Below are 17,620 nucleotides of genomic sequence, written 5' to 3' on the forward strand. Positions count from 1 at the left end.
TTATGCTGTTATACATTTTGTCTGTTGGTTAGAAGGAGCTCTGCTTTTGATTGACTTGATGTTTTTGGTAGAAATATTGTATTGTAGAATTTTCGGAAGATTCTATTTATAGAGAAAGTTTTGCCAAAATTTTTATAAAAACATTAAAACTTTTATTTTGAGTTTAATTATGTTTTAAAAATAAATATTAAATATTAAATTAAGATTTTTTTTATCACGACTTAAGTGATGTATGATTATGTATACATCCCGTGTCAGTCACATTTAATTTTTAGGATGTGACAGTTGTAAATTTAAAAGTTAGATTTGTTATAAGTCTATATATAAAATTTGAATAAGGGACAATTTAATTCTCTGGCACTAAAAATTTTAAGATTTCATTTAGTTTCAACCAATCCATGAACTTGTATATGAGTAAATCTCTTATTTATGACCTATTTGTAATTCTCCAAAATAGAAAAAGAAAAACAGAAGTTTAAGGACAAGTTATTGGCTTCTATGACATACAAATTTTAATATATCCGATGTTATATATAGAAACTAAGAAATGATTTATTCACATAAGATATGACAATATATATATATATATATATAAAATAAAAATTTGCAAATGGCTACATTGTATTCTAGCTGCTTTCAATGTTTTACCCCTTGCGGCATATATAATCTTCTTAAATCTTCCATCTTAGCCCTGGGTTGCTGTTGCTTCTACAATTCCTGGTGACTCCATGCACTTCTTCTCTCTAGATTCATCAACTTTCAGACACTTCACGCACCAAAAGATGTGTTATCCAACTATCTTACTGGAACAATGAGAAGTGTTTAAATTATTAACTTTGTTTAACAATATAATAAACTTCTAGTTTTGCCCTTATTTCAATAAAAAGAATTTTAAATTTGCATTATATTTTCTCTTATAGTTAATGAGTTTAAATAAAAATAATATTGAAAAAACGTAATTAAAACCTCATAGTATGTTTTATATTAAATATCAAAAAATATTTTTAAAAAGTGTTCTATTAAAAAAAATCGGAGGAAGTATATCTTCTTCACTTGTTATTTTAGAGAACATAATTTAGAGAATTGTGTTCAGCTGCTTAATAATCCTGTAACTATATTTGAACCCAGTTGGCAGATGAGGGTCATGTAGCCGATAATACGAAGGAAGTCACCGTCATGAATAACAAATTTAATTTTCTACAGGAAGCATGGTCGCGCATAACGAGATTAATTTGGATGAAGGCATAGATCGTTTATTCAAACACATCAAAACCTTAGCTCTTCATGTTTTCCTTAAGTTCGTGGCATCTCGAATTAGCTAGCTCTCTTTTGTGGTCTTCTTATATTGTTCAGACACTGCAATATATAATGGTCCAAAAAATAATTGTCTTTCTACAACATATGGACTGATATGTTTATTCTTCGCATATATAATCCCCTCAAATATTCTACCATGCAGTAACTATTATACATTGACACGCTTTAAGAATTATCTAAAAGAATATAATGATCTGTTGCAAGTTCAAGACTGTAAATCCATGTCTGACACTCAGTGAGTACTCACTGAGTACTGTAAATCACAATGGGGCTCCTCACTTGGAAATTACCATCATCCCAAATCAAAGAGGCGGAGACTATTTCCACATTTATTCTTCCTTCAACTGTAACTGTAAACGACTTCTTCTCACCCACAGATGAGAACGACAAAACATTTGGTGTCACTTGAATACTCAACAAAGATGGAGGAACAATCACTCTAGCCTTATATATAGATCCAGCTACTCCAAAGTTTGTCACAGTTCTATGAAACACATTGCTAAAAGGTGCTGAGATGTTTCTCTTCAGAGCAAAAGATGGCAGATTCAGGTCCCACACTGTTTCCTTCTTAGCTTTTTCACAGTTGACGACATCATCTGTAATGATTCGTAGGCTTGTCATATTATAACCTTGTCCGCACAAGAAACTCACATAATCCGATTCACTGATATCATATACCAAACCAGGAGTCACAGCCTTAACGGGATTGATTTGTCCAGCTCCATATGCAAATTCAGCTTCCGGATTGAGAGCGGAACTCATTAGCGTGGCTGCAATATATGAATAGTCATTAGTCAGAATAGATGTTCATGGAAACAAGAGGGGGAAAATGCATATAAACATAAGAAAAACAAGAGCTTTATGAAAGCTTTACAAAGTTGATACTGGTGGATTAATTAATTACCGGAGGTCATTAAGGCAGACTTGATTGCTGCTGGAGACCACGTGGGATGAAATGACTTGACATAGGCGGCTGCTGCAGTAGCATGAGGGCAAGCCATGGAAGTTCCTGATATAATATTGAAGTTTGATAGTCTCTCGTCTCCTTTTGCATGTGAAATAGGGGAAATGGGAGACCATGCGGCTATGATATCTACTCCCGGGGCAGCGATATCAGGCTACGTACAAAGACATAAACAAAATCACTTCACTGTTTGGCCTTGTAAAAGCTAGCAGAAAAATTTCGAACTTGCTATGACCCTACCTTGAGAATGTTGGGAGTAATCACATTTGGACCCCTTGAAGAAAAGGAAGCCACGTAAGGGGACAAAGAATCCTTGCCTTCATTACTCTTATATATAGTAGCAGTTGGATTACTGCAGAATTTTGGCAGCTCAGAGAACAAAAAGGATTAGTAATCAGTAGTAACAAGGAAACCATATATATATGAGATGTTTGATGATCTATACCTGCTTGAATTCAAGTAAGAGAAAATGGATGTGCCATCGTTTAGAGTAAGCACAGCAAGAGGAAGAGCAAGAGTGAACAAAGATGCCCAGTCTTTGGAGGAAATGCCTGGAACCACAATCCCAGCCGCCCCAGATGCTAGTCCCGTTTGAGCAGGCAAATACTTGTCACACAAAACTATTTTTCCCTTCACCATTGCTTCGTCCAAGGAGTTTTCGATGCAAGACCTATCCAACAATTAGTTAATAGAATACCATTATGATGGATCATTTCTTAGACATGTTTTATTATATAATTATACTATTAGTAATAGTAGTCTTGTAATAAGAACAACATCTTGATATGGAACTGTTAAATCCACCGGTGATATTGGGTGCATCACCAGAATAAATCAACGGGTAAGTTTTGTTGTGAAGATCAAAGGTGTTCAACGAGATTCCCCTGCACATAAAGTGGAGAAACTAAGTTATAATCGTTCTCATTGAATTGATTATGAAAAGTGTTAATGAAGAAAGGGATTAGTATGAACCTCAAAAACCATGCCATTTCCCAGCTGAACCTTGGTGAAAAACTTTCTATCAATAGTGGAAGCAGCCACTTGAAGCGACCAGGGCGCAAAACTAGTCATGGTCCGGAGCTTTGGACCCAAGTTATTGGCAGCACTTGAGGTTAGAATGCCTTTCTTCATTGCATGGACAGATCCTATTGCATATACGTCCTCAAAGAAGTCACGGTATATCTCCCTAGAAGGACCAAGTGATACTGAAAGTATGTCAACGCCATCATAGATTGCTTCGTCAAATGCTGCCAGAATGTCAGCGGATTCACAACCTGATGACCAACAAGGTTTATACACAGCAATACGCGCTGAAGGGACTCCCCCTCTTGCTGTGCCCGAACCTAGACCAAATAGATTCGCTGAGCTAACCAAGTTTCCTGCAGCTGTGGATGCACAGTGAGTTCCATGACCATTTGAATCCCTTGGAGATATAATATCGTCTTCGTCGAACGTACCATCCACTCTAAAGTATTTTGCTCCGATAATCTTGCTGCATGTATATTTGTACAAGTATTGAGTGACATGACACACACGCGCACACGCGCGCGCGCGCGCACTCACACGCGCACATTCTGTTGACGAAGTAAGGATATAATGATATACTTATTGCAAGTGATGTTTTGGCAAGATCCTTTCCATTTTTTGGGTGGCGAAGTAAATCCATGGTCGTTGAAGCTGTCAGCCTCGGGCCAAATTCCAAAATCGATTACTTCGACCACGATGTCACTCTCGAAACTTGTTCTTTTCACTTGCTTTGGGAACCCTATGAAGTCCAAGGACCTCGTTGTTTGGAGCTTGTGCTTTTCGCTTCGGAAAACAGAGATCACCCCATCCATTTCTGATGAACATGGCATCATGTTTTGTAAATATATACTCTCTTGTATGTACATGTTTGATGAGGTCGTAGAGGAAGAAAAAAGCACATCTGTATACTTTACCGGCCATTCTTTCAGCTTGCTCTTGTGTTAGCCTCACCGCAAATCCGTTGAAACTCTTCTTGTAGCTGTGGAACAGAGCTTCTCGGGCAAAGTTTCTGAACCAAAAGCATTTTGGATCGTCAGCTTGTTGTGGGACTCTCTCAATGACGGAGAAAGAATATAAAACTTATAAAGTGATCATCTAATAAGCCTTTTATAAAAATGAATAATAATGAGTTGAAATCTTGAAATCTTGAAAACGTATATGCAAGAACCTGCCAAGGACTCTTTGAACTATGCTCGTGTGATGTAATTCAGCGACTTTCATTTCCTTCCAATGATCCCCCATGTACACGATATAAGTCTGTGCCTTCAGAGTGTGAGGAAAAACATTTTAAGCATTTTACTCTTAAACTTCCATAAATTTGACAAGTAAAACTGAGATAAAATAATCAACCGAAGTAGATAGATAGATATAGATCAAGAGAGATTATTTTACCTTAGGATCATCGCAATGTGCCTGAAGAACGAGAAGACTGCAAAGGAGAGAGAAGAGGAGACGCCAGGAGCTTAGAGAAAACATGTTTAAATTGCTAAAAAAGCGATGGAGCCTCAAGTAGTGTTTGTGTGTTTTGTAGCCGGCAAGTTTTGCTGTTTTTCAAGGCAGGACCAATCCAATGGTATTTATATAGGACAATGATCTATGCTTCTTTGGAGCTTGATTTAGACGACTCAAACGTTTGTTGTAGAAAATTGGAATTTGTTTTTAACGACTAGATCAAGATGTTCTTACACGCGTCGAATTTCCCAAAAAAAAAAAGTGCGACACTTAGTCGGATATTTTCCAAATTCCCGTTGCAGGAAACCACAATGTTTAAACGAATTGATCTGTATATTTTAGCCATTCTTTTTTATTTCATGAATGATTCAAGATTCCAAAGATACAAAAGGTCAACCAGCAGCCAGAAGGCTAGGTCAGCTTCGCGGGGCCAAAGTACTGCCCAATTGACCAGCTCGTCTTTAAGTCTTGCATGTTTCAAAACTTCATTAGCTGGTATTTTTGCTGGAAAAGTCATAGTGAAAAATGTTTCTGATTTTACATTTTTTTATACAAACAAGATAAATAAATAATTTTGACAGTATCGTTACATGTGAGCAGTACAATGGATTTGCAATCAAAATTGAGGCATGTTAATTTATTTTTCTTATCCCTAATTTATCATTAAATTTTGTTATTAATCCTTATCCCTAATTTATCACGTACTTAAATTTTGTTATCAATCGAGGAAGCCATATTATTCATAAATTGGCACATCTCATATTTTCAATGTTAACATACTATAATTTTTTTTTAAATAACAGTGAGTTATGTAGAAAATATCACTTGAAATTAATGATGTTAGAATTAAAATGCTAAAAGGATAGAATTAAAATGTTAAAAAGACATTTTATAAAACTAAAGGTGAGAGTAAATTTTTACCCCTAATAAGGTATTCTCTGAGAAACACTTAATACCTTAAAGTATTTGTTAGAGCATTTTTGCTTAGTAATTAAATCAGAACATCCTCTATCTTGTCGTTAAATCCCTAGAAACATTTGTTAAAAAAAGCTGACTTGGACTAAACTTTGACTTAATAGATATTTTTAGAGATTTAATGATAGACTAGAGGATATTCCAAATTTAATTAACTTTAAAGGCAAAAATGCTCTAACAATTACTTTAAGATATTAGGTGCTCTTGGAAGAATATTTGAGTAGCAAAAATGTATATTTAGCTTAAAATTAAAGCGCCAAACTAAAACTTTAAATAAATTTATAATGTGTACTTTATTCTTTTTTAAAAATTTGAAACAGTGGCATGAACCACAAAATGAATATACAATTAATTTTTTTAATCATATAGGAAAAAGACCTTAACCTACCGAGTTAAATATTCAGTCATATTTTAATTTAAATTATAATTAATTGATTTGTTCAAAAGGACATTTAGTTCAAACGCTACTCCAATTTGAAATAGGGCAGCTGACTTTGGCATCACATAAATTAATTATTTTTTGTATTTTTAATATTTTTATAAAACATGCCTTTTAATTTTATAAAGCAATAGTCATTTTTTGAGATTCGATTTTTTAATTATAAATATAAAACTTGTCAAATGTATTATTACTTGGAAATCATTTTTCTTCACATGTTAACGAATTTTACTTGTAAATTTTTTATTTTATGATTGCAAATTAGGGTATGAGAGTAGTAAATAACTAAAAATGATTATATAATTGACAAGTTTATTATTTACCCTAATTAATGAATTTCACTTGGAAGAGTAGCAAATCATTGAAAATGATAATATATTTGACAAGTTTATTCTTTACAAATTAATGAATTTCGCTTGCAAATTCTTATTTTAATGGTTTTTGGCTATAGGATCTTTTGTCCTTATTTTTGATTTCCAAATTTTTTTTATTCTTATTTATGTTTGATTTAATCTTTTTATCCTTTAATATCATTCCTCTTTTAATTATCAATCAATAAAAAATATAAAAACTATAGCAAGCCATTAATTACAATCCATAAAATTAATGACAAGCCACTAATTGGCTCCTAAATCTTTTTCCTAGATTGCTGGACATCCTAGAGTCAAGGATGGTGCAATATTGCCCTTCACATATTAAAAAATGAGGCAATATCATCCCTCTGTTAAATATGCATTAATTTGACTACTAGTTAACAAAAAAAAGTGAATGACCTAACAAATTATAGAAAATAATACAAAAAATTACAGAAAATGACCTTATAAGAAAATCAATATTGATTAAATCACTTAAAATACAAATAAATTATAATAGACTAATTGTTATTTTTTACCCATATAAATTATGAAAACATCATTTTAGGTTAATCACTTTAACCAACAACCGAGTGATTATCAGAGCACCAATGCTGAAAACATTGATAACTAAATAAAAAAATTATATTTATTTTAATAAAATATCATTAAAATTTTAAATATTTTCATATTTAAATATTTATAAATATTAATCCAAAATTTATAAATTATCTTCTAAATATTAAAAGTTCAATTATTTTTTTAAAATTTATCAGTAATTTGTAAATTAAAATAATATGATAAATTAAAAGTCTTCCTCCAAAATTAATAAGCCCTCCTTCAAAAATTTAATATCTTAAAAGTTGACGTGTAAGATGTGTGTGAAGATTTTTAAATAATAAAAATAATATTTGAACTATCAAATATTAAAGTACTAATATTTTAATAGTGTGTTGTTTTTAATTACTTATAAGTGTTGTTACTAACAATGGTGATCTAATAATCATTTGGTAGTCCGTCAAAGTGGTGGGTTAAAATGACATTTTCATATTTTATATAGGTAAGAAATAACATTAGTTTATTAGAATTAATTTCTAATTTAAGGGACTTGGTCAATATTAATTTTCTTATAAAGTCATTTTCTATAATTTTATGTCATTCTCAGCAATTTTTTGTCAATTATTCTATGTAGGGCCAATATTGCTATGGTTTTCAATGTATGAAGGCTATATTGTACCACTTTTAACTCCAAACTGCTCATTTTTCTTGGCAAAAAAGTTCATAGGCAAAGCACTTTAATCCCATTTTTTTAAACTTCAATTCACGCAATATATGAGATCCCATAAAATTTAATCTTATATAAAAAGTCAAATAAATTTGCTTAGACAGCATTTGGATTGATGGATTATTTAAAATTAAATTTAAAATTTAAAATTTCACATTCAAAATTCATTATTTGGATGGTGTAAAAAAAAAATTAAAGGTGAAAGAGATACAAGCTGAGATTTAAAATAAAAATTAAAAATTAAAAATTAAAAATGGTGAGCTTATTTTTATAGAATTGGCGAGAATAACAATCACTGATGATAAAAACGTGAAGAAAACAAGAAACATTTCTACATATTTTTAAATATTTGATACATAAATATTTAACGGTTACAAGAAAATTAAACATGTTGAATAAGGGGAGGTGGAGAATGAGGAAGCTAATATTTGACGGTTAATGGCTTAATCATCAATATATAAGTTCAAATATTTAACCGTCCCAAGGGAAATTAAACCATTAAACTTAGAGTTAAAAATCAAAATTTTATATTTTTGAAAAATTATTTTTATAAGTTTAACGGTTGTCGGCCTTAATTGTCAAATAAGTAAAGCAAAATATTTAACGGTTATATATTTAACCATCAAACTTAACTATTGTTAGACTGATAAATTTGACAATTAAACATATAACCGTCAAACGTATAGTTTTTTAACTCCCCTTTCGAAGGTTGTAGGCGTTACTTCAAACAACATAACACAATACCCATTCTCTGAAATTTCTTATCCCTTCAAACTGTCTGCAATTTCATCCTCCTCCAAACCAATTATTGCTTGAATTAGTCTCCCAAAGACCTTATTCTCTCCCTAACTCACTCCCTAACATTCTTTGCCACTCGTGCCCTAGGTTCTTCATTGAGCAATCTCTAAAATTAATCTCCAATCATCGAGCACTTGCCTTGTGAATCAAAGGGATTGGAAGGATTGAGAACATGTTTTATAAGCTCCCAAAGGCATTCCCAGTTTCATCTTGGTGCAATCCTATCGAGCACGTCAATTTGCTCTTTATTTAGTAGACCAGGTGTTCCCACCCATGGTGCGTTTAAACTTTCTATAGATCAATCTCACTTTTGATTCAAATGGATTGAGGCTGAAATTGCGTTTAAGCTTGTAATGCATGATTCTCACTCTTGTTCTCACCACGTTGATTTGCATTTGCCTTGCTTGATTTGGCTGTGGATTTTCTGGTTGAAATTTGGTTGAGGATGTGTGAATTAAGAACTAATCTAAATCAACAAACAATTTAATTAAACCTTCATTGACCAATATTTGAATTCACCCCCTAGTGTTGTTGTGTTGATTACTTTGTACCCTTGTCAGTTTTGATGGATTCAAGTGTTTCAATTATTTTTGTGGCAAAATTTTCTGGTAATTAAATTGATGATTGTAACATTTGATTGAAGGAAGCTGGGTTAAAGTGCTAATTTGCTCTTAAATTTTAAATTTTTAAGTTATTTTTTACAATTTTTTAGATTATTATCTATAATTTTTTTATCAACTAATGATTAGATTAACGAATATTTAATGTATGATATTGCTATATTTTTTTAATATATGAAGGGCAATATTGTGTTATATTTAATTTCAAGATATCTAGTGCTCTTGGCAAAACAGTTCATGAACAAATTAGAATTTTAATCCCATTTTTAAACTTCATGTAATATATGAGATCCCATAAAATTTAATCTTATATAAAAAAAACTCAAATAAACCACTTTCACCCCCGCGCCGATCTGCCCTATCCGATCTGCCTTATCCGAGAGTGTAGAAAAGTCAAATTTGCTTTCCAATGAATCAGGACACGGTCTGGATGCTACTGAGATGTAGGAAACGCAACTTGGTTGTGGTCGTGTCAAATTGTCCATAATAAATGGATTATATATATATTTATTTTAATTTTAATTATATAGGAAAAGTACGCGACATATATCCATCGTCATTAATTATTGAGATGGATTTTCCTTATCTACTTGCCATTAATTAATTATCGAAATTCTCGTTGCAGAAAGTCGTAAGAATGACTAATTCAGGGTCGTGCATCAGTGTCATTTGACAATTTGAATCACGGTGTGTGTATTTATTTATTTACTTATTTTCGGAGCAGGTCGGGTTTAAATTTTCCATTTCATAAATGATTTCCAAGGTACAGTTGAAAGAAAATATCGTTTTCGAGTCTCAAACATGGTATAAGTAATCATAATACAAAAGAATCTTACATAATGATAAAATTACTTTGAAATCCTATAAATTTTATCTAATTTTAATTTTATTTTAGTAATAATAAAATATAATTCATGTATTCAACTTAAACTTATTTGGGCAGTCCAAATAAGCTCAAAGTAAAAATAATTTTCTAAACTTTGAAGTCTAGTACTAAAAAATTTTTAGCTTATTCAGACTGACACATCAGGCTTAATCCAAATTACTGGATCTAACATTTTTGAATCTATTAAAATAATTTAATGTTGACTTTGAAGTTTTAAGAATAGAACTTAATAGATTAGAAAAAGTTAGCCTATTTTATAAAATTACTAGGTACCTAAGCACTATAATTGATTTTTGGATACTATAAGTTCATAGAGAAAAAAAATTATTAATATTTTTACACTTTATATTTGCTTCTTTTTTTTAACAATCAACGTTAACGTACGTTAGTCAAATATAATGGCTTGAGCATTTTTGCACCCACTTCATCAGTATTATGGATATTCTTGTACTATCCTTCACTTAAAAATACTAGCTATCTTTGGAGAAAAGATCCATAAATATTTTTGTCCTTTAACTTTAAATTTTTTATTAAAGTTGTCAATTATTACTGAATAAGTGTTAGCAGAATTTTTTAGTCAACAACTAAGCAACGATAAGTAACAACTATTAAATAGCATTTGACCAATTTCAACAAAGAATATATGATTTAAGAATAATTTTATAATTTCATGAGCTTTTTTTATATATTTAGATTATTTGTGTAAGATCTTTTTTAGCTAAAAAAGGACTATTTGTATAAGATTTGAAAAAAAAAAATCCCTTAAAACAAAGGTGTCAAGTAGCCATAGTGCCGATCGTAAGTCCTATACGATAGACCAACTTCTAAATAATTATGTCTTGTATGACTCATTATTAATTCCTGAGATGTTTATCAAAAAAAAACGTCATGAGATGGTATTTTTACTTGAAAATAAAAAAAGACCACATGAAAACTTTTTAAGGTTAGTGATGAAAATTATATAATTTGATTTAAGATTCATTAAGATTTGATTTAGGTTTTATTAAGATTTGATTTAGTATATAAGGATTGATATTATTTTTTTATTATTTTGGATTTATTTTATCTTTAAGTATTATCTCAAACAAAATAAAATATCTAGACTAGCTAGTTAAAACGATAAAACAATTGTATCTTTCACACATTTGTAAAGTGTTGTGATAAGTTATGCAAGTTAGTCATAGACAGTAGAAGTGAGTGAAATGTGATCTCCAGTCATGACATTGCTTAGCTTGGACTTAATACGAAGCCTCTTCCTAAACATTTTCATGTCGCTTGGATTGATAACACTTCCTTGTACATAACGTAATAATGCCGAGTACCTCTTCATTTAGGCAATTATTAAGAGGAAGTCCTTTGCATTGTTGTTCCTGTAGACATGTCACACATCTTATTAGGTGACCTTGGATCTATGAACATGATGTCACTATTCATGATCGAGCAAACACTCATATATTCAAGCATGATGGCAAGACTATTCTTTTACTCCCTACCAAACCTAAAACAAGAGGTAAGAGTTCTCCTAATTCTAGGAGTCTAAAATCAAAATGCCATAACCTCCACTTACTAACAAAGAAGTAGTTTGTGCGAGAAAGCAAGGAGGTTAACTTATTCTTATGATTGTTTCAAAAGGCATTGCCCAACCTACAGTAAATCCTATACCTATCGAAGTATCCTAATTGTTGGACAAGTTTAAAGATGTGGCACCTGAAGAATTACCTTCAAAATTGCCACCCATGAGAGATATCTAACATGCGATAGACTTAGTTCCCGAATCATAACTTCCTAACTTATCACACTATAGGACAAACCCAAAAGATAGAGATAAGTTAAACTGGCAAGTTAATGAATTGCTTAAGAAAGGCTACATCCAGTATAGTCTTTACCCCTGTGCTATACCTGCCCTCATAATCACAAAAAAAAATAGTTCTTGAAGGATGTGTGTGGATAGCTGAGCTATTAATAAGATGATCATTAAGTCTCGATTTCTAATCCCTAGGCTCAATGACATGCTAGACTTAGTTTCTGGGTCTATTTGGTTTTCCAAAATTGATCTCTGAAATGGGTATCATCAAATTCAGATTGGGCCTGGGGATGAGTGAAAAATCACATTCTGCACCTAAGATGGATTATATGAGAGGTTAATTATGCCTTTTGGCTTAACAAATGCTCCTAGCACCTTTATAAGAGTTATGACCCACAGACTTCAACCTTACTTGGGAAAATTCTTGGCTATGCACTTTGATGACATATTGATATTTAACAAATCTAAGAATGACCACTTGGTCCACCTCCAACAAGTCCTCTTTATTCTTCGTGAGGAACAATTCTATGTTAACCTCCTTAAATGTTCCTTCGTACAGAACCAAGTCACTTTTTATGGATTCATTGTTTCTAAACATGGCCGATCCACTTATCTAGAAAAAGTTAAGGCCATCCAAGAATGGTCTGAATCAAGGACTCTATGAAATACGAAGCTTTTATGGCTTAGTATCCTTCTATAGACGCTTTATACAAGACTTTAGCATCATCATGACAACCATAACTAATTTTCTGAAGAAAGAAACATTTAGTTAGACCCCTATGGCATCCAAGGCTTTCCAAACCATTAAAGAAAAGCTATTAGGTGCCCTCGTTCTCGCACTACCTGATTTTCATAAGTGCTTCAAGCCTACATGTGATGCCTCGAGTGTAGAAATTGAAGGCATGATAAGAAATATTATTTATACACATTTCTTAGCTAATTAGGACACATTTTTAGACATATTAAGAGTCTCTATATGCACTCACATACATTATTAGTGCAATTTTGCCTAGGTGTTTAATTGCATACATAAAGGGTATTTTGGTCATAAAATGTACTTTTTCATCAATTTAGGGTTAAGCTAAGATTTATGTCTTTTAATGGGCTAAGATGATTGGTCTAATTAGTTTTTATTAATTCATCCTAAGTTGAGAATTATTAACAAAAGACAATATTTTAAATTTGTCTTCCTAAGGGTTTCCATTTAGCCTTTAAGTTAGGTTCAAGCGTGTGCTTATCTACACTTGTATCTTGTGAGGCTTTCATATTCCATTTTTTTAGTCATTTTAATACTTTGGATGAATTAAATATTTTTTATCTTAGTCTAATTAAATAAATGTTACACTATGGTTATTTGATTATTTGATTTAATTGTGATTTAGGTGAATTAGTGTGACAAATGAAGACATAACTCAAGGCAATTGAAGTGAGCTTCCAAAGGGCATATGTGGTGTGAATAATCAGACTTGGAGAGTCCAAATTAAGCTTACAATGATATATTGTATTGGATCAAGCCTACATTGTAATCATCACCAATTTTCCCTCCAAAATACAAGTAGTTTTGGCCATTTGGGTAATTAGTTGAAGACCACAATCAATTTTGAAGTTTCCATCACTTTTTTCTCATTTTCATTCAGCCAAGTTTGTGCTCCATACACACAAGTCAGATCTCTCACTAATTTTCCTATCTTCAAATATTTTCTCTCACTTTCTTACTGTTTTTCAATTTTTCCATCTAATCAATCACCCATATCTTTCTCATTTCTTATCGAAATCACACAAAACCACATTAATTCTTCTCCTTTTCTTATTTTCATCCAAACCCTCTAATCACATCAAGGATTGAAGGCTCATATCATCATTAGAAAAAGATAAAGAGGCATGACTAAGTTGGTTCTTCCTTGAAAACTTTGAAGATGATGATGGATTGCTAGATTCCTCAAGGGATTCTAGAGGGAAGATGGATGAAAGATGAATCAATGATCTTCACATAGCGAAGATCTTCTAATTCTCTTAGTTTCTCTCATTGACTTGACATTTAATACTTTAGTTTAGGGTTATTTTATCATTAGTTTGTAATTCTAGTTAGAATGGATCTTAATGTAATGAGAGATACTTGTTTAGTTACTTGAATTCTTGTGAATTTCCTTGATTAATTCAGCCATCTATAGGAGACAACATAATCTTGTGTTTCTCTATTGATGAATCTCTCACTTTGCTCTTATATAGTCTTGTGGGTAAGGTTGAGACACTAGAGAGAATTACCATAGTCTTGAATTCAATCTAACATTGATTTACTATGGTTTTACTCGGGTTTATCTAACCTAAACACTTAGTCAATATAAAATCAAACTAGAGAAATAACGTAAGGATATTAGTTAATGACTTAGGGAATTGAACTAGTTAGATCATGTTTCTTAGGATAGTTTTCATAAGAAACTACTAAAAGGCCAAGAAGAGAAATCACACTGAAGCCATAAACATTGATAAAGATAATGATTCTTCCACTATCATAACTCTAGGATTCCACTTTAATAAACAGGTATTCACACTTTAGTCGAGGTTTTTAGCATTTTAGTTTATTAGTGTTATTAACCTCTCTCTACATTTGGGGTAATTTATCCACTAGATAACATCATAATTGAATTAAGCCACTTATTAGAGAGATAATCTAGGGTTGACTCGATGCTATATTAAGGTTAGAACTAGTACTATTTTGATAGGTGTACTATCCGCCTCCATCAAGGCGTCCTTAGCCAAGAAGGCCACCTAGTAGCATTCTTTAGTGAACAACTTAATGAGGTAAGGCAAAGGTACTTAACATACAATAAGAAATTCTATGCCATTGTTTGTTTAGTTGAGCATTGAAAGTACTATCTCTTACCTCAACAATTTGTTCTGTATTCAAACCACTAAGTGCTTAACTTCTTAAGCTCTCAAAGTCACTTGAATGCCAAACATGCTAAATGGGTTAAATTTATGCAAGAATTCACTTTCATTGTAAAGTATCAAGTTAGAGTTAAGAACAAGGTAGCTGATGCCTTAAGCAGGAGAATCCACCTTATGAACACCTTAAATGTTAGTGTTGTAGGATTTGAAAGATTAAAGGATAATTACACCTCTTGCCTTAAATTTGGACTTATATATCAAGAAGTTTATGATAGCCATCATTGTGAACATGCAAACTTCTTGGCCCTTAATGGGTACCCATTTCAAGGCTCTAGACTATGTATCCCTCGCACTTCAATGCATGATTTTTTCATCTAAAAATTACATGCTGGTGGGTCAGCTAGACATTTTGGTATCTAAAAAACTATAGCCTTAATAGAAGATAGGTTTTACTGGCCCTCTCTCAAGCAAGACGTTGCTAGGATCATAGCTTAATATCGCATATACTATACTACTAATGTGAAAAAACAAAAAGAAATACAAGTTAGTATACACCCTTACCAATTCCTAAAGCACCCTAGAAGGATATTAGTATAGACTTTGTATTAGGTTTGCCTAAGATAATTTGAGGGCACGATTCGGTTCTAGTCATCATCGATCGATTCTTAAAAATGGCTCACTTCGTATCATGCAGCATGACCATTGATGCCTTCTATCTTGAAAAGCTATTTTCTAGAAAGATTGTTCGTCTTCATGAGTTACCTACTTTTATTGTTTTAGATAAGCATGTCAAATTTGTTAGTTATTTTTGAAAAAAAAAAACCCTTTAGAAACTCTTTAGTACCTAATTAAAGGTCTCATTTACCTTTCATCCTCAAACCAATAGTCAAACTTGGGTCACTAATCGTAAGTTAGGTGACCTGCTCAAGAGTTTAATCGGTGATAAACTAGGAAATTAAGATTTGGTATTGTGGATCATATAGTTTTCCTATAATAATTCAATCAATCAGTCCATTAGTAAGAGTCCATTTTAAATTGTTCGAGGGTACAACCCAAAACAACCTATTGACCTCTTACCTATCCCTCTTATGACTCATACATTTAAATTAACTGAAGCTATTGGCTATCACCTTCACAACCTTCATGCTGAGATATGCGTAAGTTAGTAATGAGTAATGATGCATATAAATTAGCTATCAATGCACACTATTGTTCTCAAGAATTTGATGTTAGAGACTATATTATGGCTCACTTATATCCAGAGTGCTTCTTGAGAAATTTGCTCACAAAGTTACATGCTCGTGCTTCTGGCCCTTTTCACATTACTAAAAAACTAGGTCTCAATGCTTGTTTTTTATATTTACCTCCAAATAAATCTATCAATCCAGTATTTAATGTTGAGGATCTTGCTCCTTACCAAAGTACCTTTGAGCCATTCCCTTTACTCTTTAATGACTTTGCAAGTACATAGCCCACCATGCCTCAATTTCATCATTGTCCATTGTTACACCACCCACCTATACCATCAATACTGTCATAGACGAACAGACAATTGTAACTCAAGCAAGTCCTATCTAATAGAAGGGTCATTCTGATTTAAATATTGTGTGGATCATTGCAGAGGAGTTCTACACCATTAACTCCGCTTTGTTCAATAGCTACCAACTATTTACCTCTCTAGTAGAGAGTTCTTTCAATCGAGGGAAATGATGGAAATTATATTTGATTTGATTTAAAGTTTATTAAGATTTGATTTAATATCTAAGAATTGGTATTATTCATTTAACATCTTCGATTTATTTTATCTTTAAGTATTATCTCAAATAAAATAATATATCTAGACTAGCTAGATACCTTATCATCATCTTTTAAATTATGGTTTAATTTAGATTTAGGTTTATTGTTATTTTTATTATTTCCAAGGCTCTATAAAATATAAATAGCCCTAAGGTTCTTCAATTATATTTAATTTTTTATTTGAATAAAAATTATACATTTTTCTGTTCCTCCTGCCTTCTCTCTCTTTTCCTCTCCTCTTTCCTGTTTCACATTAGTTAGAGTACCAATCTACCCTCAAAATTTTCATGCAAGTGCACTTCATTTTTTTTAATTTAAGATTTTTTTAGCATAATATGGCGCTACCGCTAGGTTTAAGTGCTTCGATTATTAAGTTGAAAAAATTGATGGTTATCTTCCTATTAGCATGCCATATCATGTCCACGTGTCTTCCCTCCTTCACCCCGTTCACTTCTCTCCTTTAAATCTATCAAATTCCATTCACCAAGCTTTGTTGGATTGCCTACTCTTCTAGATTCCTTCCAATCCCAACTTCAATGCCCTTCTTATGGTCCAACACTTCCTTTTATCCTAAGAGATTGTCGCTTCCCTCTCCTTCTCCAAGAACAAGAACACAAGCCTGTAGAGCTGGAAGCAACATCGTTGATTTCTAGAAGCAGCAATACAGGTTGACCTAGAAGCAATGATTTCTAATTCTTCTACTGGTTTTATTCTTCTACTAATCCTTCTTTAAATTGCCTTCTGTAACACCCTAATTTTTAATTTAAGAAATAAATTAAAAACTTAAGGATTTAATATTAGGATTTGAAATTTACTTTGAAGTGAAACTTTAAAATAAAAATACACTTAAGGCTGCTTGAAGTTAATGACCTATTTAGGAAATTAATTATGAGTTTTACTAGGCCAAAAACCTCATAGACGCAATAAATAGGGTCTAAAATAGGAACTAGGCTGGATTAGGCCAAAAAGGGGTAGAATTAGGGCTTCTAGAGGTTGACCATGAGCGAATGAGCTT

The 17,620-nt window shown here is 32.0% G+C and overlaps 1 protein-coding gene across 1 annotated transcript; it reads right to left on the reverse strand.

The window, feature by feature from the left end:
• Nucleotides 1–1,461: 1,461 nt before the first annotated feature.
• Nucleotides 1,462–4,835, reverse strand: LOC129304121 (cucumisin-like). The gene is made up of 10 exons (XM_054943772.1): nucleotides 4,700–4,835; nucleotides 4,476–4,570; nucleotides 4,222–4,316; nucleotides 3,887–4,121; nucleotides 3,253–3,773; nucleotides 3,061–3,163; nucleotides 2,727–2,951; nucleotides 2,522–2,633; nucleotides 2,222–2,435; nucleotides 1,462–2,087 (listed from the first exon to the last, which is right to left on the reverse strand). The coding sequence occupies exons 1-10, from the start codon at nucleotides 4,781–4,783 to the stop codon at nucleotides 1,561–1,563; spliced, it is 2,211 nt and encodes a 736-aa protein (XP_054799747.1). The 5' UTR covers nucleotides 4,784–4,835; the 3' UTR covers nucleotides 1,462–1,560.
• Nucleotides 4,836–17,620: the final 12,785 nt, after the last annotated feature.

This window comes from Prosopis cineraria, unplaced genomic scaffold, assembly GCF_029017545.1.
Source record: "Prosopis cineraria cultivar Desert tree isolate PC_DT_omini unplaced genomic scaffold, ASM2901754v1 PC2, whole genome shotgun sequence".
Lineage (NCBI taxonomy): Eukaryota > Viridiplantae > Streptophyta > Magnoliopsida > Fabales > Fabaceae > Prosopis > Prosopis cineraria.

Coding starts and splice junctions, on each gene's coding strand:
- LOC129304121 (XM_054943772.1), bottom strand. CDS start 4,783: ATGTTTTCTCTAAGCTCCTGGCGTCTCCTCTTCTCTCTCCTTTGCAGT. Junction 2,634..2,726: donor TCTTACTTGAATTCAAGCAG/GTATAGATCATC, acceptor AAAATTCTGCAG/TAATCCAACTGCTACTATAT. Junction 2,436..2,521: donor TTACTCCCAACATTCTCAAG/GTAGGGTCATAG, acceptor CTTTGTACGTAG/CCTGATATCGCTGCCCCGGG.